General features: G+C 37.8%; 1 protein-coding gene across 1 annotated transcript in view; it reads right to left on the bottom strand.

The window, feature by feature from the left end:
- The window catches only part of LOC126377450 (uncharacterized), a 44,321-nt gene that overhangs the window by 5,790 nt on the left and 11,559 nt on the right, over positions 1 to 26,972 (bottom strand). The window contains exons 3-4 of the mRNA XM_050025185.1: positions 25,280 to 26,566; positions 1,462 to 1,591 (exon numbers count right to left, since the gene is read on the bottom strand). Coding sequence (XP_049881142.1) covers positions 1,462 to 1,591; positions 25,280 to 26,566 — 1,417 coding nt within the window. The remainder of the gene's footprint in view (positions 1 to 1,461; positions 1,592 to 25,279; positions 26,567 to 26,972) is intronic.

Below are 26,972 nucleotides of genomic sequence, written 5' to 3'. Positions count from 1 at the left end.
TAACTAACCTAGTAAGTAAGTGCATTGTTACTAACAAATTATGGATGTATACGTATTATCCGAAATAAATTGTTTTGAATTTGAATTATAACCATAAGCTGGATACGGCAATCCATCGCAGGATGAACTAAGTACCCACACCTCACCGAGCTTTCTGTTAAACCGTTGGGTGATATGTAGGTATCATTATTTATAGAGCTCTATCATAAGAGAGTTTAAAACGTTGAGTGTCCGTTAATTGCCGAGAAACGTACGGAGCAGTCGTTCCGCGAATCCAATTCGCACTTTGCCAACTTTTTCAAAGTGTTACTTTGACGTTATTGTGTTGTAGCTTTACAATTTGCGTCTCTATCGGCAAGGCTTTAGTGCCAACTTAACTTCATTCTTAAAGTTAATGGTAGAGAACTAAATTACTTCATTATCTATCTCTACTTTTGTTATATTGAATGTGTTAAGGTATTTATTTTTACGTAAATGGCCCTTACACCAGCTTGCTTCTCAAGTTCTATAAGCTGAAATTCCGGACGAAGAAAAGATTCGTGATGAGAACCAAATTGCAAAATCAGATCATAGCGTAATTATATAAAAATGCGACCGCAAAACGTTTAAAGTGTTGAGGTGTTAAGTGGTCGACCAAATGCAACGAAATACGTACCTACGCAATTGTTTTTTTCTTTTATTTACGAGCTTTGAACAAAATTTGTTATGCTAGTCCCATCGATCAAGACTGTTTAGAACTTTTTTTACCTTTGATGGGTTTGCTTTTGGCTGCAGACTTATTGCCCAATGGCTCAAATTAGCTTCAAAACATTTATTCGATTCTGCTCCGCACCACCCAAATCCCCTGGTAGTTGCGGCTTCCATATACATCCCGCTTAGGGACAGTACTTAAAAGTATCGGCGTCTGAAGGACGTATGTACGATCCCGACGACCCGATTACTCTAGCCATAAAGGCAGCCAATCAGCTCATGACACCAAACACTTCAGGACCCTGATACCGACCCCGTCGGCGTGGTCGACAATTTCCCTCAATCAGCGCATATCACTATCGAATTCGCTATTTAATTATTTCAAATATTTTTCCTCTCAGACGACGCCCTGGACCGAGGTTCGCACCCAACTGGGCACGCGCAGGCCTGTGTCTTAAACGTTGTACCGGGTAAGAGCATTCAGCGCTCCCCATTTGTCCGGCCAAGTAGTTAATGCCATCTGCGGCAAATCTACAATAAGTCACGTCAAAAAAAAGGCCCCAGACTTGCCCGAAGGCATTGACGAGGCCTAAGATGGAGCGAGCTCACCCAGAAGGTGCCTGTTCACTCTGGCCTTGAAATGATTGAGCTCATCATGAAACGATCAATTCTAAGATCTGGCCACGACATATACACCCTTAAGCGGCACACAGTGAGAATGAGATTGTTCTATGGAGTGTCCGAGTTGTGGTCTCGGCTTTAATAACTTACCAGTAAGAACAACAGCAGTAGACAGAAGTACTCCATCACAGCGATAGTCAAATTGGTCGTTGGTATCATTCTTTATGAAGATAGTCACGATCCAGGGGAAGATCGACTCCGGCGCGGACGTGTCGTTGGACTGGAAAAGAAATATAATAATAATAAATTCTTACAGACAACACTGAATCAAAATAACGCTCTTCTTCTTCAATCATGTGGGTTGTGAGATGGATTTCCAACCTCACTATCCTGGTGTCAGGGTTACTATAGACCCGTCAATGGCCCCTGACATAACGACTACGTAATTACATCAGTAAGTATTAACAGGAACCAACGGCTTGAAGTGCCTGCAATGTTCTAACCAAACTAGGGATTACAAAGAGATTTTTGTGATTTGCCCCACCGGGATTCGAACCCGGGACCTCCGGATCGTGAGCACAACGCTCAACCACTGGGCCACGGAGCCGTTACTTTATCTTGTAAAATTCACATACTATAATTTAAAAAATTCCATTCCAAATTTTTTCACCGCCTTTCAATGCGTGTCTGTTCCAAACGGCTATAATTTGAATTATAACAATCGCCATTTTGAAAATTTATGGCGGTAAACACAAATTTAAGATGGCCGACTGTGAAATTTTAATTTTAATATTCGTTCCGACATTCCTGAGTACTGATGGGGAGGGGGGAATTTATGTGGAGGAAAGAGACAGATAATGAAGTTGTCCCCTATTGCATCGTTATTTGCCATTTTCTCTGAATACGTCGTTTGTCTCGTGAATATTTTGCAAGATTTTTTTTGTTAAGTCTAGTGACAGTGAAATCTATCAACCCTAACACCAGTAACAGTAACCCTGACACCAGGGTTGATGGGATTGGTAATCCACCTCACAATCCACACGATAGAAGAGAAGAGTGAAATCTATCCGCTTTATCTTCTTCTATCGTGTGGGTTATGAGGTGGACCTCATCAACCCTGGTGTCAGGGCCGCCAAACTTCGTACTACATCGGACTACGTACTTACATCAGTAAGTAGTAACCGGGACCAACGGCTTAACGTGCCTTCCGAAGCTCGGATCATCTTGCTTTTTGGACAATCAGGTGATCAGCCTGTAACGTCCTAACCAAACTTAGGATCACAAAATGATTTTTGTGATATGTCCCGGATGGATCCCTTCGGATCGTGAGCCCAACGCTCAACCACTGGACCACGGAGGCCGTTATGATATGACTTCTGACATATCTAATATCATTTATTACAGTCTGCTTTTAAAATGATTCTTAAAGTTTTATTTAGGTGCTCCTAAAGGAAAAATCTCGTGTTCTCTAAGTTTTTAAACCGCGGCAAATTTCGATAAGCCATGTAATCTATTAGTCGCGAGTTTTAGATTTATTTTATTCTGTATCTAGACTAAATTATTAGCTTCGTCCTACAAAAAAGAAAAGAAAATACAAAGCAACATCAAAATCTTTGATAGAGTATTCGAGAATATTATTGCGGGTTCTGTACATTATAGATAAATGTTGGACAATTGGGATAGTTTCCTAGGTCAAATATAAAATATGAAACTTCTGATTACTAAATAAAGACTGATCTAAAGGTGTCAAAAAAAGTTTTTTTTTTTGTTATAAAGAGGCCGTGGTAGCCCAGTTGTTTTTTTTTTACGTGACTTATTGCAGATTTGGCCGCAGATGGCATTAACTACTTGACCGGACAAATGGGGAACGCTGAGGAAGAACGCTTAAATCTCACTGTAAGGTCTGATGTCTGTGAGGTCTGGTTTTTTTACAGAAGCAACTGCCTATCTGACCTTCCAACCCGCGAAGGCAAAACCAGCCCAAAATAGATTAGGATTACCTCCGAAATGCATTTCTCGTGAATGTGGGTTTCCTCACGATGTTTCCTTCACCGCTGAACACGTTTCGGAAATCATTGGTTTAGGCCTACGCTGCGATTCGAACCTGCGACCTCAAAGTGAAAGTCAAGCGTTCTACCAACTAGGCTACCACACGACATACACGGCATGTATGTATGAGTGTCATACGTAAATTCACGCCCATAATAATGCAGAGTTACAGAGTGACAATTTACATACACTTTTGATCCAAACTCTTAAATATTAATGATGTATGGAAGTGTGTCAGGATCGAAGCAAATGGAATTCCACATTTTTTTTGATGTGACTTATTGTAAATTTGCTGCAGATGGCATTAACTACTTGGCCGGAAATGAATTCCACAGTCTCTACTTACTCGGTGGGACGCCTATCTAGGCGTGAGTTTATGTACGGTCACGAGCATTAATATGTACACACTTTGGTACCATGTCACATTAACTTTTTTGACAAATTGAAATGTAAGTCTCACCAAATGTCAAATATGTTAGTGCGACAGAGTCCTAAAGTGTATGTATGTTACAGATTCCGATGTGGTAGTAGTTTTACAGCTAGTTACATAATATGTAATTTAATTCTTGACGTTCAAAAAGCTCTGACTATTTAAGGCCATTTTGAAAAATACTTTTTTTATTTATTTTTTTTGAATGGTTGATAAACCTTATAGTATCGTAGCACATACATACACATACATAAACTCTCGTCTATTTTCCACTAAGGTAAGCAGAGTCCATGGAACCGAACATGGAACTGACACACTTCTCTTGCTTCCTCCATGTTCATCAATCTTTTTATACACGCACACCGGTTCGGCGATAACCTTATAATCACATTTTAAAGCAATTTATCACCAATTATAGCTGAATTTATGGGAAACTATCAAAATTTAGGAATACCCAACAGTGCTGCCGCCTACATTTGAGCTTCTAGTTTTTATCCTCATTCAAGGTAGTCACGGAACCCTAAAACATTCAAACAAGTAGGGTTCCTTGCCGAAGTCTAAGAACCCTCGAGCACTAAATTAAAATAACGAGTTCTAAGTACAGGGTAATAAGCAATCTTGCTCCGACCTGGTCCTCAAGTTTGTAAGAAGCTGAAGTTGGGATCCTATTGTAGTACAAAAGAAGTATAGCTTTGAGAATGATTCCCACTACAGAGACTTCATATTGAGTCAAGTGAACTTAGTAGCCATACGTCATCGAGCTTTCTATTAGACCAACGTGATAGGTGTTGAGTCAACTGTGTTTGGTTCAAAAAAAAAGAAAAAAAAAGTATTTATTTTATTTTCTTACATGTTAAATAGAAGTGAGACGCACACACGCACGCATACACGCACACACACACACACACACACACACACACACACACACACACACACACACACACACACACACACACACACACACAAACACGCGCGCGCGCGCGCGCACGCACACACACACATACACATACAAGCATTTATAGATTTGATATTTTCTTTTTAAGAAATATTTTATGATTTAGTCTAACAATTTAAAAAAAAAAACTTTATTTTTTTATATTTTGTTATTTTTTCTTGACCATGACTTTTTGGGGGTGGAGGCCTGGAGTTCTAAAACACAGGGTATCCTAGTTTAGGCTCCAGCCTCTACAAATATTGTATTTTTGTATGTTTTTATGTATCCATGTGTTTTATTATTTGTAGAGGAAATAAAGATTTTACTTTATTTTACTTTTACTTTACTTTTTCTTAAACTAGTTGCTGGAGCCTCCTTTTAGGCAAAATATGCCTGTACCAGGAGACCAAGTTCGGCACCATAATGTCTATTTCTCTTTTGTTTTGTATTTAGTATTTTCCCCTTATTGCAATAAAGTTTAATGATATGTCGCGTTTCCCTTTACGTCGTCCATTTTTTTGATGTTCCTTATCGTATGACGTAACTGCTTGACCGGGCAAACAAAAACACACATAATATAACATAAACAGCTTACCCGCTGCTGGGCACAGGCCTCCCCTCATTCAACCGGAGCGGGTATGGAGCATACTCCACCACGCTGCTCCACTGCTGCGGGTTGGTGGAGGTGTATTTACGGCTAATAGCCGGGACCAACGGCTTAACGTGCCCTCCGAACCACGTAATCATCTTACTTTTTCAGACAATCAGGTGATTCAAGCCTGAAAAGTCCTTACCAAACAAAGGACAGTCTCACAAACTGATTTCGACAATGTCCCCATCGGGAATCGAACCCGGACCTCCAGATCGTGAGCTTAACGCTCTGACCACTAGACCACGGAGGTTGTTAAACTTAAAATAAACAAACAAATAATAAACTTAAACAATAATCCTGACAAGTTGGCAAGGTAAGTCATCGACCGTAGATTAGAAGAATACCACAGACTTCATCGAAGTCCAGTAAATTTAAAAAGTACGTTTATTCTCAAAAACACTAGACTTATAATTTTGACTCACATTATTCAACACTAACTTCATTAAAACGACTAAAAATGAAGACAACTAGGTATTTATTTTATTTCAGTGCAAATTAATGCTAATTATGATGAAAATTGTATAAATTGTTCTTTAATTATAATTCATGTTCATAATTGTTTTATTAATATTTAAAGGTCAGTAGATTGAAACAATAGAGTTTAACTTTTTTTTTTAATTTTTGATTTGCAGATGGCCGGCCAATTAGGGAGCTCTGAAGGCTCTTACCCGGTACAACGTTTAATACAACAGGCCTGAGTGTGCCCAGTTGGGCGCGAACCTCAGCTCAGGGCGTCGTCAGAGAGGAAAAATATTTGAAAGAATAAATCGACCCTAGTGGGTCGATAGCGATAAGCGCTGATTGAAGGAAATCGTCGACCACGCGGAGTCAATGCCATCTGCGGCAAATCTACAATGTCAAAAAAAAGACTATGGAAAAATTGCGCTTTAAAAATTATGAAAGCTTGGTATGGTTTGGGTAATTACTTCATCTTGGATGTACAGAGGTACAGTCATGAGCAATATAATGTATCCACTTTAGGACTCTGTCACACTAACATATTTGACATTTAGTGAGACTTACAGTTCAGTTTGTCAAAAAAGTTAATGTGACATGGTACCAAAGTGTATACATATTAATGCTCGTGACCGTACTAGGAGCATAGACTAATTAACAATATATATAGAACGGACTTTTTGTGACGTGACTAATTGTAGACTTCTACATTGCTTTATTTCTATTTATTTTTTATGTTTTAATATTGTTGATATAGAAGTAATTATAATAATTATTCTAAATTCCATGTATTCATCTCGCATGACTATGATAGAATAGAATAGAATAGAATAGAATAGAATAGAAACTTTATTTGCGTCAAACATGGTGAATTAGATGTTTCTAGTGGTCGTCGTACAGAGCAGACGTGTTTTAGGTTTAATCAATTTTACTTAAAAAGTATTGATTGTAAAAGTCACTTTAAGCTGGTATAGATTGAGTTAATTTTTTATCAAGTTCAAGAGTGCACTTAAAATCTTTCTGAAGCTGCAAGCGAGTGGAATTAACGGGAACGTGCCGCACGAGGGCGCCACACGCTTCTACGTAAGAACGAGAAGACTGCATAATTTCCGTCTCAGCAAGACTGACCGCAGCGGTCATTGTTTCGGTAAGGTGCCGCGTTTAGACCGTGCAAGTTACTTGACTAAACGATAAATATGAATAATCCACTACGTTCGCCCCCTGGAGCGGGGTCTCAATCTCAACCAGACCTATCTAGATTTCAAAAAGAGATCACGGATCCTCAAATCACTATTCGAAAAAGGAAGCAACCTGAAGACCATGGATGTAACTGCACCTACGAATCCAAGATGCTACGTGAAGAGATGTCAGGCATCGCTTCTTTACTTGAAAAGCTAATTGAATCAAATGAAATTACTTCAAAGGAAATACACGAAAATATTCAAGATTTAAAAAACGAAGTTGCTAGCATGAAATTGTCCCATGAACAAGCTATGAACACGATGAATCAAAGTATGATGGATGTCAAATCACAAATAAATGATATTAAGTCATCAGTCTCCAGCCTATCGGTCAATCAAAAGCTAATTGAAAGAAATGTATCTCAACTTGAAAGCAAGGTTCGCTCGGGTGAAGAAAAGCTAAACCTAGTCTCTTCAGACCTTAATCATCTCCAGACATCTGTGTCAGCTGCAAAATATCAAGTTGGATCTGAACCACAGCCCATGGAGGAAATACTGCAAGAAATACAGGATCGTACCAGCCGACAGAAAAATATAATTTTGGCGGGAATCCCTGAGCAGACTTCATACAACCATGAAGAGCGGTTATCAAAGGACAAAACAGATGTACTTCGCATTATCAACAACAACTTTAAAGACGTACCGGAGCCGACTGATATCTTCCGTATCGGGAAATATAGCCCAACTAAGAACCGCAGGGTAAAGATTTGTTTCGAAAAACCTGAATCCGCCAAACAGCTCTTACGAAACAAGGATAAGTTACCCGATAGCATGAAAATGTACTCCGATGAAACACCCAATCAGCGCAAACAATTACAAGATCTAAAATCTGAGCTAACTCGGAGACAAAACGATGGCGAAAAGGACCTTACTATAAAATACATAAAGGGCATACCGAGAATCGTAAATACTACTCAAAAAAACTAATAAGTAATAATGACCCTACCAATAATAGTACAACATACCAGATAATTAGTAACTACGCAGACCTACATCCCACAAAATCTTGTCTTAACTTTTTATATTTAAATGCACGGAGCATCTGTAATAAGTTTGATGAGCTTAAATGTATACTAAGATCCATCTCAACCACAACGCATATAATATTACTGACCGAGTCCTGGATAAAATCCGAAGAACATGCGCAAAGATTCCGCCTGCCAAATTATACCCATTACTGCAATTGTCGCGACGATAGGACAGGTGGTGGAGTGTCGGCATTCGTCCACAATGACTTGAAACATAGTTTGTTAGAGTCTACTTACGATGGAGAAAATAATTACTTATGGCTGAAACTTGAGAAGTATTCACTCAACATTGGTCTTATTTATAATCCTGGTGACACAAAGGAGATCATCGGCTCTCCATACTTTGGCCGGCCCAAAATCGAAAGTGCCGGCCAGAGAAAAAAAATGTGTCGAACCTTTCGAGTACATTGCTGTGAACATTTTTTACTATGACACCAAACGTGTATGACCATTAGTTTGGCTTTAATTGGATTTTAAAAATCTCGATTTTTCATACATTTTGTAAAAAAAAATATTATGTCCGTTGGGAATAAAAGGGATACAGGCGTATTACAAAGGACCGTTAGAACATTTATTAGTATGGCGCCAAACTTCTATGACCATTATTTTGACGTTTATTGGACTTTCCGTTTTGGTTAATATGTTAAAATGCTGGCCATCGAAAAAAATACGTCAAATCTGTCTAATAGTTGCTTCTCAATATTTTTTAATATGACACCAAATATCTATGACCATTATTTTGACTTTTATTGGAATTTACGTTTTAGTTCAAATGTGAAAAGTGCCGACCACCAAAAATACCATGTTGAGAGTATCGAGTAGATGCCTGTTAACATTTTTTTCTATAGCGCCAAACGTGTATGACCATTAGTTTGCCTTTTATTGTATTTTAAAAATCTTGATTTCTTTTTTGTTTTGTTTAAAAATAAAGTGCTTTAGGCAAAACTTGCGGTACGGCGGATTACAAAGGACCTTTAGAACATTTAATAATCTGGCGCAAAACATTTTGGACCATTATTTTGACTTTTATTCGTCTCTCTTTCCGTTTTGGTTCAAATGGGAAAATGTCAGCCAGCTAAACAAAATAAGTCAAATCTTTTGGTAAACGACTTGAAACGTATTTTTTTACTATATTACCAAATATCGACTTTGACTTTTATTAGACTTTAAAAAAAAAATCTTTTTTGATATACATTTTAACAATGACAACAAGCAGAGCTTTCCCAATGACTAGTTATTAGTCAGATAAATACTTTGTGTTTTTGTTTTGTCTGTAGTTTTTGCATTCGACTCAACGTTACGGCCTAAGTTTAGGTTGAATTATGGTATTGATTCATCTTGACCGTAGATGGTTACCACCCTCCAAAGATAAGCTTGCCATCTAGTGACCAAACTCGTATTTTGGCATGACGTCTGAAGTAGCTGTTAGGGAAGATAGGAGTCGGGAAGTTGTACTTTGCATGTATGCCGATCACAATGTCCTGGTGCTAGTCGGCCGAAATATCATCGTACCTCACTTTTCTTAAAAAAAATAAGCTTCTAAAGCGTGTATCACCATCAGGTGAGATAGTGGTCAAACGAAAACCTATTTTTGATTAATAAAAAATGTGTCCAAAGACGACCACGATATTACGCCTTTACCTGCATTATCGCCAGATAAAACTTTTTTCGCCAAAGTGTAGGTATCTATGAAAACTCCAGATTTTTGAGAAATCTAATTGAGTGCAAAATAGTGGTCATAGACGTTTAATGTCATAGTAATAAACATTCTGACGATCCTTTAAATAACGCGCCTGTCATATTTTATTTTATAACAAAATAAATCAAAAATCGAGATTTTAAAAATCCAACAACAGCTAAACGAATGGTCATACACGTTTATCGTCATAGTGAATAATGTTTACAGGTATCTTCTCGATAGTTTTGACATGTGTTTTTGCTGACCGGCACTTTTCACTTAGAAACTAAAACGTAAAGTCCAATAAAAGCCAAAATAATGGTCACAGACGTTTGGTGCCATAATAATAAATGGTCAAAGGGATAAGTTTTAACGGGATATACCAATATTGTTTCTTGGCCGGCACTTCACATTTTCACCAAAATGTATGAAAATACAAGTTTATTTTTTAATTCGAATAAAACCAGAAATATTGACGCTACGGCTTTGGTGCCATAGTAATAAATGCTCAGATAGATAAGTTCTAAGGATATATACCATTATTGTTACTTGGCCGGCACTTTACATTTCACCAAAAATGTATGAAAAATACAGTTCTTTTAATTCGAATAAAACTGAAGATATTGACCCTACAGCTTTGGTGCCATAGTAATAAATACTCAGACGGATAAGGTCTAACGGAATATAGCAAAAATATTTTTTGGCCGGCACTTTGACTTCTGGGCCGAAATCCGATGATCTCCTTTTGAAAAATTCATTTACACTCTTGAGACACAACTGCACCAAAGGAAACGAATTCTTCTTTTCGGAGATTTTAATATTGATCTTTTAACAAGAACCAAGCAGAAACAAAGCTATATAAATTGCCTAAATGCAGCAGGTTGCAAAATATTGAATAAAAACAATAAAAAATACTACACAAGGAGTGATACCACAAGGAAATCAATATTAGATCATGTCAATACCAGTTTGAAGAACGACAACTACCACATGGCACTGATTGAAACCTCATTTTCCGACCACAGACAAATCCACCTCGCGCTTAAGAAATACAAACCGCCTCGCAAACAACGCGTTAGTTATAAAGCGCTAAATTACGAACAACTCTATCAAGAGGCTGAAAATGCTAAAGCAGAGGAAAACGATAACTTTGAAATATTTGAACGAAAACTTAAAAAACAAATCGATCATAGTTTAATAACAAAAACGAAAATTTTAAACTTACCACAAAAAGACTGGGTGCAGCGAGATATTATCAATGGAATCAATCGGAGGAACGAGCTATGGGCTAAACTTCAAGAACACCCTGATAATGATGCTCTAGAAAACCAATTCAAGACAGAGAAACACGCAGTAGCCCATCTGATCAAAGAGGCAAAAGACTCCTATTATTACAACCAGTTCAAGAAATGCAGCACCAAACCCAAGAAGATGTGGAATCTTATTAACGATCTCTCTAACAACAAAGTCAAAACTAGCTGTGCTCTCCCTAGGCTCATACATGACTCAAAAGATATTATAGACCCCCTTTTGATTTGCAATACTTTCAATGACTACTTTTCATCTATAGGGTCATTATTAGCTAAAAAAATCCCGTCCCATTTTCACAACATCGATACTACAGCATCACAACATAGTTTCAAAAACTGCACAAATCTACTAACAGACTTTATACCTACTACTGATAGTGAAGTATCAAAAATAATAGATAACTTAGACCCTAATTCAAGTAATGGCTTAGATGGCATAAGTACTAAAGCCATCAAATGTTTGAAAACTTTGATAGTCCCAGAGTTAACTAAATGCATTAATGCAGCTCTTATACGGGGAGAATTTCCCGATTCACTTAAAATCGCAAAAGTCTCTCCTATCTACAAATCTGGCATAAAAACCGACCCAGGCAATTATAGGCCGATCTCAATTCTCCCAATACTCTCAAAAATTCTTGAATATATTCTTCACGAACGCTTGGAAACCTTCTTAACTAAGATCAATTACATAACAGAACGACAATTTGGCTTCAGGTCTAAAAGCAATACCCTAGCCGCGACCGTAGATTTAATCACCAAGATTAGACAAAACATCGACGGTAAGAAAATAGTTTTGGGAATCTTTATCGACCTAAAAAAAGCGTTCGACACTGTGAGTCATAACAAACTTATACAAAAACTTAGCCTAACTGGGATAAAAGGTACTGCGCTAAAAATGTTTGAGTCTTACTTCAAGAATAGGCAGCAAATAGTAAAAATCAACGAACATGTAAGTGAACCTCGTCCTATATCTTTTGGGGTCCCACAAGGTTCGATCTTAGGCCCTCTGTTATTTTCGGTCTATATCAATGATGTCACTGATTTAGGATTACAGGGACACATCACTCTATATGCTGATGATACGTGCCTATTCTACTTTGGTTCGTCTATACGTGATATTATTAATTCAGCACAAAAGGATTTGGACACTCTCTACTATTGGTTGCAATCAAACTTGTTAACTATCAACATCTCTAAAACGTCATATGTTATATTTAAAGCGAAAAACAAGCCCGTACCTACATATCCACCCTTAACTATTAATAACGATCCAATACAAGAGAAACGCGGTGAAAAGTACTTAGGACTTCATATTGATAGTCAGCTAACATGGAAGCTACACATTGACTACCTCAAAAAAAAGCTGTCGTCACTAATGGGTTCTTTGCGTGGCATAGTACGCTGCCTACCCCGAAAAGTGCGGATGACCATTTATAACTCATTAGTTAAATCACACCTGTTATATCTCATTGAAATATGGGGTACTGCAAGCAAAACCAGTCTCTCTGACTTGCAGGTCATCCAAAACAAATTAATAAAAATGTTATTTCACTATCACTACTTAACACCAACAACTACTATATACACACAAACTAACCTAATGAATTTAAAACAGTTATACACCCACTGCACATGTATCCTCATAAGAAAAATACTATGTAAAACAATCCACACATCACTTTCACTTACCCAAAACAAACAAGTGTCTAAACGCTCCACAAGACGGGCTAGCTACGTCATTCTACCTAAAATCCGGACAAACTATGGCAAACGGATGATAACTTACGAGGGCGCACAACTTTTTAACAACTTACCTTCACATATAAAAAATATCGAATCATTAAATGATTTTAAACGTAAATTAGCTCAATATATTATAATTAAATATCAACCATAACTTGTTTTTGGAGGGATCGTGATGGGAATGTAATTTAATTTAATGTGAAATAAATTAAGTGTGGTGAGTTGTGAAGTTAACTGTGAATTTTCTGTACGAGCGAACATTAGTATTTATTTTATTGTAATCTGTTCTCATGTAAGTGACTTATTTCATGTCTTAATGAGAATAAAGAATCTTTGAACCTAATTAGGTGACAAGTGGGTATTAGAAATAGGTACAATACATGTTTCGCCATAACAATGTTGGCATGCAAATGTTATATGTAGACAAAGGTACATTTATTATATATATATATATATATTATATATTGATATTTTTATGTTGATATTTATATCCCTACAGTTTGATTCCTAAATTGTAATTTGTGATCTATTTATTCTTGGTACCAAAGTGTATACATATTAATGCTCGTGACCGTACATCCAACCACCATCGAAGTCCCTCATTGGGGAAGTCAGAGGATTAATGGTGATGTCGAGATTCAACGTGATAATTACCTATTTTCTCATTACTCGGGTACATAATTATTCAAAATTACAATGTAATAGCAGAAGCACATATAAAAGTAATTTTTGCTTGATGTTTGGATCACATTATACAGGGTGTTAGTGACATCGTAACAAATACTGAGGGGGATGATTCAGACCATGATTCTGAGTTCATATCAAGTGGAATTTTCCGTCGCAAAATTCATGATTTTTTTTAGTTTTTTTAAATTATTTTCAATTCTATACTTTTGCGATGAAAAAATCCACTTGATATTAACTCAGAAAAATCAGCTGAATCATCCCCCTCAGTATTCGTTACGATGTCACTTACACCCCGCACAAGTACATACTGCAGTCATGCAAGTATGTATGGGTGTTAGTGACACCGTAACGAATACTGAGGGGGATGATTCAGACCATGATTCTGAGTTGATATCAAGTGGAATTTTCAGTCAGAAAATTCATGAAAATTTTTGTTTTTTTTAAGTTATTTTCTTATCCATACTTTTGCGACGGAAAATTCCACTTGATATCATCTCAGAATCATGGTCTCAATCATCCCTCAAAGTTTTCGTTACGATGTCACTAACACCCTGTATATGGAATTATGTCGCTTCCTTATTTCTCTTTTGATCAGAATAATAATAGATGGAAAATGTAATTTTGCCTGGGCGTAATAAATAGGGTAATCATTTATACCGCCGTTTTTATTGTTTTTTTAAGGCCGCCTTTGCCCACCTTAGAATAAGTTTATCCTGCTGTAAACGTTTTTTGAATTTGTGTGCAATAAAGTGTTTTATTATTTACAGGGTAAACTTATTCTAAGGTGGGCAAAGGCGGCCTTATCGCTAAGAGCGATCTCTTCCAGACAACCTTCGGCAGAGGATATAGTACACTAGTACAGCTGCAGTGTAGCGCGCAAAACAGTAAAATAGAATAAGAGAAAAAACATAAATAATATATATATTTATAAGTTAAGATTACATAAATTGTGTTACTTTTATATTATGTTTATGTATTAGAATATTGGTAATGATACTTCCGTTTTTGCATCAATTATTTTATGTTAATTTCATAATTGATAATAGTATCTATTTCTTTATCACAAAAATAGATATAATCTTTATTTGAGCTCATCAAAAATATATACTTAATATTAGAGAGAAAACACAATTCGTTTCCATGCATAAAATTATATATATATATATATATATATATATATATATATATATATATATATATATATATATATATATATATATATATATATATATATATACATTACTATAAATATATACATACAATGATACATATAAGTAAAAATAGAATATTAGTTACAAGACGACGCTAATGTTATGTATTAAAAAATATGAAAAAGAATAATTTATCCTCCATTTGAATTCAATAGGTGGACAATAGGGTAGTTTCCAACTACTTAGTCAAATCAGTTACTTAATTAAAACACATAATGGTGCTAATTCCTGTAAATACCATCTAATTTTATTTTAAGTTATATCTGTCCTTTTCTTATCCGCCGAAAAGGAAAGGGACGGGTAATCGACAAGCATAAAATTTATGGAACACACGTCAATTTTAAGCACAAATCTAAACCAACCGTCTAAAAATTTTACATCAGTCAATAACCCGACACATTCATTTACTCATTCTTCCTAAAATTAAGAGCTGTGAATCATCCGTCCCTTTCCTTTTCGACGGATATGAAAATGACGGATATAACTTAAAATAAAATTAGGCGGTGTCTGCAGGAATCGGGGCCATTAACGGGTTTAATATGAGACTCCCGATATTTCGACACTGTGTGTGTGTGTTATGTGTTTTAATTATGATAACAACCGCGTAAACTTAAATAAGTGTATAAATCAGTTACTTTTTACTAAACGTCAAAACACCAAATTACTATGGAATTTTTATGAAAACGCATCCTGTGACGTCATAGAAAAACGTGACAAAATGTCGCACTTAATATTAGATTTTTCTTCATTTTAATTCTTAAACAAGCTAAATAGAAAACCTTTTTTGTCACCGTTAGATAATTGACCAAATTGGAGATGTCCTTAGAAAAGGTTCAATACGATCTACTCTGAACCGGCGTGCGTGTATGAAACGATTGATGAATGTGGAGGAAGCAAGAGAAGTGTGTCAGGATCGAAGCAAATGGAATTCTTTAGTCTCTGCTTACCCCGGTGGGAAATAGGCGTGAGTTTATGTATGTATGTTAGATAATTGTCTTTATTTAGTAATCAGAATATCATAATTTATCTTTGACCTAGGAAACTATCCAATTGGCTACTTACCTGTTGTAACAATAAACATGAACTATGTCGGATTATGATAGTTAATCATCATCATCATCATCACCAGCCCATTAACGTCCCCACTGCTGGGGCACGGGCCTTCCCTGTGGATGGATAGGGAGATCGGGCCTTAAACCACCACGCGGGCCCAGTGCGGATTGGTGGTTATTAACGACTGCTATTAACGGGACCAACGGGTTAACGTGCCTTCCGAAGCACGGAGGAGCTCGAGATGAAAAGTTTTTTTTTTGTGGTCAGCCATCCTATGACCGGCCTTTGCGAAGGTTGCTTAACTTCAACAATCGCAGACCGAGCGCGGTTACCGCTGCGCGATAGTTAATCATTTAATGATAATTATCCAATATTTGTTTTTTTTTATTAAGATCACTTTTAAATATTTTATTTTTACATGATAAGAATGAGTTTTTTTATCTGTGTATTTTAAGACCCGAAACACGGGCGGCCATGATTGAGCTTCGTGTGACGTCACATATAGGTGAGTATAGACTACAACATTTTCTGGAGCATTTCTGTGTAATGTAACGTTCTTACGAATGATACAATACAGGCAAAAGCTCAGTTTCCAAAGCATTTCCATGTAATGTAACGTTCCTGCGAATGCTCGGCGTTATGTTACGGGTAAATGCTCACAGCGAGTGTGCATTTACCAACATGCACACGAAAAAAGAAAAATAGAAGATGGTGGCAAATGAACATTTACAATAGAAGACAAACTCTTGGAGGTGTGCAATTATTGTTAGACTTAAAATCGCGCATCGCCCGCACTCGTGGCTCGACGAAATGTTACACCAATACGCTCGACGAAATGTTACACCAAAATGCTCGTTGGTTTGTAACAAAGAGCCCAGCGTGCTCGACGTTTAGTTCGTAAGAGGATGATACACTAGAACATATCATAGAGCGGCTCGTTGTTCTGTTACAAGTAAATGTTGGATTCTATACTCACCTTATCACAAACTAAACAAAAACTATCTATCGGGTTTCAACTTATACTGTTTGACAGTTTCTTTGTTTATTGAAATGTGACGTCACTGGGCAAAATGTCACGTGATCAACCGTTTTTGCGTGAAATTGGAAATTAATGAAGAAAAATATGTTTTTTTATTATATAAAGCTTTTTCGAAAAATAAATATTTTAAGAGATATAAATTAGGCGTTTATAATTTTTAAAATGATGATGATGATCTCTCCGACCGATTTCGGCCATGGCGACCACTTCGACTCCTAGTCGGCCCGACGCTGATGCGCCCGAAGATGGCTTATGTAATTTTTAGGAAAAATAAAACATTTTAAGAGATATAAATTTGGCATTTATAATTTTTAAAATACTTATCTGCTGAAAACTGTCAAGTAGCCGATAAGATGTAGTGGTACATATTCTGAAGATAGTCGTGGTCGTATACCAATCTGTCCTAAGAGTTCACTGCCTGTCTCTGCTTACCCCATTAGGGATCAAAGGCGAGTATGTGTGTTAGTATTGCGTGCGGCACGGAAGTAGTAAATAAATTGCGGCATAGTATACGGAACACGCGACCTGAGCTATCCATCACACACAAGATGCTCCACCCGAGATCAACGAAGACAAGTGTGGATATGACATCAATAACATAACAGAGAGGGCGTTACGTAATAAAATTCGAGTTGACCACGCCGCAAATTCTAAAGTATTGGGTGAAATTACCACTAATAATCTGAAAAGCTGACAACTCACCCACGGGGCGAGTTTACAGTGGGTGAGTTACCACCTAAGCCGAAAAGCTGGCAAGTCACCCACTGGGTGAGTTTACAGTGGGTGAGTTACCACCTAAGCCGAAAAGCTGGTAACTCACCCACTGGCTGAGTTTCCAGTGGGTGACTTTCCACCTAAGCCAAAAAGCTGGCAACTCACCCACTGGGTGAGTTTATAGTGGGTGATTTACCACCTAAGCCGAAAAGCTGGCAACTCACCCACTGGGTGAGTTTATAGTGGGTGATTTACCACCTAAGCCGAAAAGCTGGCAAGTCACCCACTGGGTGAGTTTACAATGGGTGAGTTACCACCTAAGCCGAAAAGCTGGCAACTCACCCACTGGCTGGGTTTCCAGTGGGTAAGTTACCACCTAAGCCGAAAAGCTGGCAGCTCACCCACTGGGTGAGTTTATAGTTGTTGATTTACAATCTAAGCCGACACGTCACTTCTTCTCCTCAGCCATAACAGCTTGCGAAATGACGTAGATTCAATAATGATAAATTGACCTTCAACAAGTTTATCTATGAATTACGTTGAATAAATAATTCTGATTCTATCACATTTTTGAATTTGAAATATGTTTTTTTTTCTTTCTTTCTTACATATATAACCCTTGAACACAGAATAATACTGCGTATAGAACTCTCCGCCAATTCGTATCAGGAGACGAGCTAGATTTTACCTTACCACGGCAAGGTCTAACTTTAATCTTACTAATTGGGTCGTGTACCACATTCTGATTACTAAATAAAGACAGATCTAAAACCGACGAAAAACATTTTCTATTTAACTTATTTATGAATTTTAATCAAGATAAACGTAATAATATCACGTTTTTCTATGACGGTACAACATAACATAACATAACAAATACTTTATTGCACAAACAGGAAAAAACAAAATACAAAACAAAAGAGAAATAGAATACAACAATAGTACAATGTACTTTTTCATACAAATTCCATAGTAATTTCGTGTTTTGATGTTTAGGACTGCCAGTCTGACCTTCCAACCCGCGAAGGGAAAACCAGCCGAATACTTGTAAGGTCACATACTTCCGAAATTAGATGCATTATTATTTATTTTTAAATTAAGTATATTCTTTGTTCTCTAAAGCTGTTGATTTGTTACCTGAGCTTGTTTTTGTAAATGCAACTCTAAATAAATACATTTTAAAATCGTTATTAATTAAAAACTATGAGACTCAGCCAGTAATATCAATTATGTATTATTATGCTGTCAAAAATACACGATTACATTTTGTATCCGTGAATAAGATAACCATGACAAGCTGTGAGGTGCCGTTTTCCGGAATATTTCCACTTTAGGAATGTTCCTGGCAGTAAAAAGGCACAAAGCTTATGTAAAAATAGCTTTATTACCTAACCTTTAGGCAGATAAGACTAGAGTGCTAGAAAGGACAGTGTGAAAAAGAAAAGCAGCCAGTGTCGTAGCTTTTACAACGCGAATAAATAAATAAAATAAATAAATAAATATTCCCACTTTGGAAACATTCCTGAGAACGTCACACCACTTTACGTAACTGGGTGTTAGTGACACCGTAACGAATACTGAGGGGGATGATTCAGACCATGATTCTGAGTTGACATCATGAAATTTTAGTGTTTTGTTTAATTATTTTGGAATGGAACTCCGAAAATACTTTTGCGCCGGAAAATTCCACTTGATATCAACTCAGAATCATGAGCTGAATCATCCCCCTGAGGATACGTTACGATGTCTCTATCAGCATGTATGTTGGTGACGAATAAACAAACTTACTTTCGTCTTCGTACCTATTTATTTATATAACAAGGGAAGTATTGAAATTCCTCTTGATTTAGAAATGTGGTTTAATCAGCAATTAATAGTATTTGCAGCAATATTTTCCGAATACATCCCGCTCAGGGACGGTACTGAAAAGTATCGGCGTCCGAATGACGTAATATACGACCCCGACGACATTACACTAGCCATAGAGGCCAATCAGCTCGCGACACCAAACACTTCAGAACTCCGATACCGGACCCGCCGGCGCGGTGGACGATTTCCCTGATTCAGCGCTTATCGCTATCGACCTACTAGGGTCGGTATTTTTTTCAAATATTATTCCTCTCGAGTGTCGCGAAATAGTAAAGTGACGGTGACGGAGTTATACCGCGCAGCCCTGTGCGGAAGCTGTACCATGTGTATAGTGAATAAATTCGTTTCTCTTAGGACTCAGTGAGTTTCCTTCCAATCCTGAAACCCACTTCCGTAACAATAATATCAGTTAGGATTCATGGGTCATACAAAATCCTTGTTGACGAGTATACTATTTATATCAATTCTCACGCCTCTTTTGCTTTAATACGCATTTAAATATTCCATATAAATAACATAGCAAAAAAAACTATACAAAATGATAGCCATAGTATTGTTTTTTTTTACCACACACCGCATCAATGGCAGTATGTTCTACGATCTTTGGTCAAAATGATGAGCCGCTCACGATCCCTCAAGGTTCCGTAATTAGAAGAAAAATATTTTTTTTTTCTGTTTTTGCTCTCGCGAATATGTTTTTGATATATTTATTGAGGATATAGAGGCTTGAAGAAAACATCGTTTATGGGTCGGAAGTGTTGGGAAACAATGGAATAGTTGGAAGAATGCTTGACTCTGGTTGTGAGGTCGCAAGTTGAAATCCAGCACGGAGCTAAACCTAAATTTCTTATTGTGAGCTACGGTGGTAGCTGATGAATATGAAATGGACTGTATAACTAAATGAAATGAAGGAATAACAGATACTTAGCTTTGAGAATTAATTAATATATTTTCACGAGTCACCAAAAAGCAAACGACAAGAAGTAAAACAAAATCAACATACAAAACGTCAAAAAAGAATAAATATAAAAAACATAATAATATAAAAAGATTACAAAACCTACGAAGAGTTCGCAACACTTATTATTTTTTTTATTTCACAGGTCACGCTTACCCACGGAATAGAAGAAAGAAGTTGGAAGGGACAAGTGAGCACAAGTATGAGCAAATAGTTCATACTTCAACTTTGCACTCCACTCGTCCGCAAACTTTACGAAGCAAGGAGCTCCGCGATAGTACCTATATTAAAACGTGATTTTGCGCATCGTATGCAGGGCAAAAAATCTAATATTGACTATAATGCAAGGATATCCCTCCTTATCACAGGCTATTTATCAAAAAAGTACTTTTGTATGCAGTATTTAACAAAAAAATATAATAAAATTGCAACCTGACATAAAATATAAATTGCTGGTAAACTGGCAATATATATTTGAGAAGCAGTAGAGCTATCGTACTTTCGTATTTATCTGTTTACAGGAATATTAGTAAAAGAGAGTGGTGTGGAACCGGCGACGACGGTTCTCATACAAAATGCGCGTAAGGACCTTTCCAACCGAAATATTTTTCCTCTCAGACGACGCCCTGAGCCGAGGTTCGCGCCCAACTGGGCACCCTCAGGCCTGTTGTCTTAAATTTTGTACCGGGTGAGAGCGGAAATATTACTACGCTTACAGCTATGCGTACCAGACAGGTATATGGAGGCGACGGCGCCCGCGCCTATTGGCAGTACCGACGGCCCGCACCAACCTTCTGTCAAAAGACCCATTTGTTCGAACCTTGCGCACAGTAAACGAGATAGCCGAGAGAGTGGATCTGTTTTCGTGTTCCAAGAGTGAATTCGCAAAAATAGCAATGAGTGTGAGTGTGGTATACTTAATTAAGGAAATCGTATATTGTGCTAGTTAAAAATAATTAATGATTAATTTTAAATATGTATAAATAAGTCCCCAACTCTGTCGCATTAGGTTATCCTGTAAAGATAGTTGTTGTGAGTGAAATAAATACATAAATAAAAGATTTCAGCGTTCTTCATTTGTCCGGACAAGTGTTTAATGCCATCTGCGGCAAAAAAAAGGCCCTTGCAACGTCTTTCTTCTATTCCGTGCGCATACCCCAACGCGAAATAGGCGTGTTCTTAGGTTGAGGTTTTACTTATGTATATATTTTTTTTTAATATCCAATATTATGTCGAAAGAAATAACGTGAAATGTTCTTAATTGTACAGCCTCCGTGGTCTAGTGGTTAGAGCGTTAGGCTCACGATCTGGAGGTCCGGGTTCGATTCCCGATGGGGACATTGTCGAAATCACTTTGTGAGACTGTCCTTTGTTTGGTAAGGATTTTTCAGGCTTGAATCACCTGATTGTCCGAAAAAGTAAGATGATTCCGTGCTTCGGAGGGCGCGTTAAGCCGTTGGTCCCGGCTATTAGCCGTAAAAACACCTCCACCAACCCGCAGTGGAGCAGCGTGGTGGAGTATGCTCCATACCCCCTCCGGTTGATTGAGGGGAGGCCTGTGCCCAGCAGTGGGACGTATATACTTAGGCTGTTTATGTGTGTTATGTATGTATGTTCTTAATTGTATATTTTTCCTGGGAAATTAAAATGTCGTTACCTCAAACGCTCATTGTGTTTTTGCCTAAATATGAATACTGAAATGATTGGGCGAAGGAATGAAATAATAATGGAATTCTATGCTTCCAGTCACACACGGTTGGAGCGTTCAGCAAACAAACGTGAAAACTATACACTACTGCAGAGCAGTTGTACACTACTAAGGAGCTCGGTGGCGCAGCGGTAAACGCGCTCGGTCTGCGATTGTTGAAGTTAAGCAACTTTCGCAAAGGCCGGTCATAGGATGGGTGACCAGAAAAAAAAGTTTTCATCTCGAGCTCCTCCGTGCTTCGGAAGGCACGTTAAGCCGTTGGTTCCAGCTGAATTAGCAGTCGTTTATAACCACCAATCCACACTGGGCCCGCGTGGTGGCTTAAGGCCCGATCTCCCTGTTCATCCATCCATAGGGAAAGCCCGTGCCCCAGTAGTGGGGACGTTAATGGGCTGGTGATGATGACTGCAGGGCTGCCATGCGCATCGTCATAAAATTATCTATTGATTCAATCAATTTTGTCGAAATCGATAACTTTGTTTTTTTTTTACAAAAATTACTTTGTGATCCCTAGTTTGGTTAGGACATTACAGACTGATCACCTGATTGTCCGAAACTAAGATGATCCGTGCTTCGGAAGGCACGTTAAGCCGTTGGTCCCGGTTACTACTTACTGATGTAAGTAAGTAGTCGTTACATGAGTCATGTCAAGGGCCTTTGACGGCTCAATAGTAACCAGGGTTAAGATTAAGGCGAGTTGGCAACAAAAAATGTAAAGTGAGTAATCTCGCCCTCAGGCCAGACATTAAGTGGATGACTTGCCACCTAAGACCCCCCCACTAGCGTCTTAGGCCAATCGACAAAATGACATAATTATATTGCCAACGCTCGGTGTTCAGCAGCCGTCCAGCGCTGTCGTCGCGTCGCCGCGGCGTCGATGTCGCGTAGACATCGCGCGGACGCTGGCACGACAATGACGCTCGAAAGACGCTAGTGTGGTCTCTAACTCAAAAAACTCGTCTTATTAGATGTCCGTGTGTCCCACACTGTTAGAGGACGCGAATCAATCATTTCAGCGTAAAAATACAAAAAAAACGTTGGAAGTGCGAAAACAATTTCTATTGAGCCTGTGACTGGCGGCCCGTAGATATCATTTTGATGCTTCACCATTCATTCCTATTGCTTTCCACGTTTTCGGAAAGCCACACCTATTTGTCATATTTTTTTGTGAATCACTTTTTTGAATAATTTGGGCAACATTTTGTGTCGAGTTTTTTGTTTTACTCGTACATTCAAATCAAATATACTTTATTGCATACAAACAAAACATACAAACATTTAGCAACAGTACAAATGGGCGGCCTTATTGCTCTGTAACAATTTCATCCAGGCAACCACTACCAGGCATAAGGTATCATCTTCCTAGAATTATCCTATTTTCACAGGGTCCGCTTACCTAACCTGAGGATTTGACAGGTCCGGTTTTTTACAGCAGCGTCTGCCTGTCTGACCTTACGAGACAATACAGGTTAGGTCAAATTATTATTAATTAATTAATTATTATTATTAGTTAGGTAATATATTCCTCGCGATTATTTCCTTCACCGCTGAGCACGTGATAATCATTTATGATCCAAACATTAATTCGAAAACAAATTCGACAATCATTGGTTTAGGCTTGTGCTGGATTAGAACCTGCGTCCTCAAAATGCTCTCACTATTCATCATCCCCCTTAGTATTCGTTACGATGTCACTAACATCCTGTATGTATAAAAACAGGGACTTGAGCATGATCTTTAGGGCAGTCTCACCTGAGATTAGTTTATTAATACCACCCTTAGTCTATTGAATTAATTGTTATGAGTTTAACTACAAATGTCGACAGCAGATAAATGAACGTATATTTTTAATAATTAATCATTTATTCGTAATAAACATTACAGTCAAAACAAAAATACACATTATATAAAATAGACAATAACAATCTATTTAGTCAAATAAGCCCCCGCGGGTGGCTCCGGGCGCAAAGGTCCCCATCACGCTTGCCGCGTTACCACGTTGTTTGGCGATGGACAACCTTTGCGCCAGGAAACAACCCGCACGAGCATCCGACCCCCTGTCACTTATCCTTCGCCCCACCTCCCTAACGAAAGCTATAGCCTCCGACCCCCAACAACCTGTCGTCTCGAACGCAAGTGGCACAAAGAGGTAGTTGCCCTCCAGGGCCGAATATTTCTCCCGCTTTCTACTAGCGGCATATTCCGCCGCGGCGCCGGCTGTCTGTGCCGTTCGGCTGAGGTGCGAGGCGGCAAAAGTGCTGACGCACGTGGCATCCCAAAGTAGGCATTTTCCTCTCTGCCAAGGCACCATAGTCAGGCATATTTTTAATTGTTTTTCAATTTTATGTCAAAAAACATGGTGTAAAAAATATAATGGCCAATCATGAAACACAAGCAATGAACCGCGTAGTCACCTGTTTATCAACTCAGTGCTGTCATGTTTGTTGTCTTTACGACACTCTGTTGCTGGGGTAGACATGAATATGATTATCCCCTGGACTGGGATAAATAAAACAAAACTAGGTCATACATGCTCGATCGAATCAGAAATGAGGAGATCCGCAGGAGAACTAAAGTCACCGACATAGCTTGGAGAATTGCCAAGCTGAAGTGGCAGTGGGCAGGACATATAGCGAGGATAACCGATGCCCGCTGGGGCGGAAAGGTTCTCGAATGGCGACCACGTGTCAGACGACGCTCAGTGGGTAGGCCCGCTACAAGGTGGACCGACGATCTGGGGAAGGTCGCGGGAAGCCGCTGGATGCGGGCAGCGCAGGACCGATCGTCGTGGAGATGCTTGGGGGAGGCATATGCCCAGCAGTGGGCGTCGTACGGCTGATAATGATGGGTTGTCATAAGCCCATAACTACATCCATCGCAAGATGATCGTCGAGCTTTTTGTTAGACCAACGTGATAGGAGGTGATCGCCGTCTATAATGGTCGAGCCAACTGTGTTAATGAAAACTGCACTTAAGATAAAGTTATAATTCATTGGTGCATGTCCGATACTGAGGTTCGCACCAGCGGTCCCCGTTTGGGTTTGTTAGTTGACTAAAAAACCAAACCTCCAGCTAACTCAACTTTCACTCACCAATCTAAAGCAGTGGCACAATAATTACCAAATTAGACCCTTTTTCCCATAATTAGATAAAAACAATAGTTTCGACAAAATATTTAATTCGTAACTCAAATAAATGTAACACTTACGTAAGATCCATTGTTCGTCCGTCCGTTTGCTCCGTCTTTCACTATAGTATTAACTAGGTCATTTTTTGTACCTATAGTATCGTCTACAGGTATTTTTATCGATTTGTAATCGATTTCTTCGTTCATCGTGTCTTTGTACAGTTCTATATAATCGATTATTGGGTAATCAGTCGAATTGTCGTCTTGGATATCGTAATACGAAATATCGTCATTAGAGATTTCGTTTTCATGTATGTTTTCTATTAGTTTGTAATCTATACGTGATTTTGTTTGTGGAATGTCTGTAGTTATATTAACTTTTGTAACTGTATCTAAAGGTTTTGTAGTAGTTACAGTGGTATCCTTAGGTTCCATAGTTGTGACGATAGGCGCCACTGTTGTTGTAACATCAACAACTTTCACTGGTAGAATAGTTGTTGTAGTAGTAGAAGAAACTGCCATTTCTACTTCTTTGTCAACCTTAGTAGCGTGTGTTGACGTAGGATTACTAGTAGTAGAGGTAGGATCAGTAGTAGTTATTGTAGTAGCTACTACTTCAATATTTTCTTCATCCTCTATAGATGCTACTATTGAAGTATCAGTTTTATTTTCTATTATTTTCTCATCACTACCTTGTATGAAACTGGAAAATACAGTAGGAGCAACATCTGTTGCTACTAATTTAGCAGATATGTGTGTAGTTTCAATATTTTTAGGTGTAGTCGTTATAATTTCTGTAAAATTATCATTTGGTACATCTTTTGTTTCATTTTCCAACGGCGATTCAGGTTTTATTTTAATGTTTACAATTTCGGTGCTAATAATATTTTCCGTTGTTGTTACTGAACTTGTTACCGGGGTATTGAATTCCTCTTTTACCACTTCTGTACTGGATTCTATTATGTCGTGTTTTCTTTTAAATTCATTAGTACCATCATGGTTATCAAATGAAGTATATTCTGTTACTTCTTCCCAATCAAGAGTATCGTTCTCTGTTATTTTGGATATAAACGCTTCCAGCTCTGCTTGTAGATTCTTCTCAATCTCAACTTTTAAAGCGTTTAGTTCATCATTAAATTCTGTAAAGTTATTCACTATTACTGCAGGGACTTGTACTATATTTGTAATATTATCTCCACTGGTGTCATTATCTTTATCTCCAATAATATTGAAACCGAACGTTCTTACATGAATAACAGTTTTGTTATCAATATCTTTATGTACATCTGTTTCTTGTTCAATATTAAACATTCCTGCTAATTCGTCTTTTATTAATGTGGTAACATCAGTCAAAGCTTGGCTTATGCTCTTACCAATTTCAGATAAATCAAAAACACTTATAGAACTGTTTCCTTCATCGTAGATACGTGGTATGTTTGTAATATTATCATCATTTTCTCTTCTTTCAACTTTAGTACTGTTATTGTTATCACCAAGAAAATCATGTATTAATTCACCTAAGCACTTCAAATAGTCATCACACTCACTCCTAACTTGTACAACTATAGCAAAAATAAAAAACAAATGTTTGATATTCATCTTTTTTAAAAAATAAAAACGCGTGAACCCAAGTCGTGAGTTAACAAACAAATGCGAGATAAATCTCATTCGGTTAGCGAAGTTAACAAATAAGTTAAAGTTGGCGATTTAAGTCTTATTCACTAAGCTATAAGATGCAACTTGTGATGTTACCTTGAAGGAATAGTGTGCGGCC

The sequence above is a fragment of the Pectinophora gossypiella genome, chromosome 23, assembly GCF_024362695.1.
Source record: "Pectinophora gossypiella chromosome 23, ilPecGoss1.1, whole genome shotgun sequence".
NCBI classification, from domain to species: domain Eukaryota; kingdom Metazoa; phylum Arthropoda; class Insecta; order Lepidoptera; family Gelechiidae; genus Pectinophora; species Pectinophora gossypiella.
Note: the sequence above shows the minus strand (reverse complement) of the source record. Positions and strands in the feature narration are given on the sequence as shown.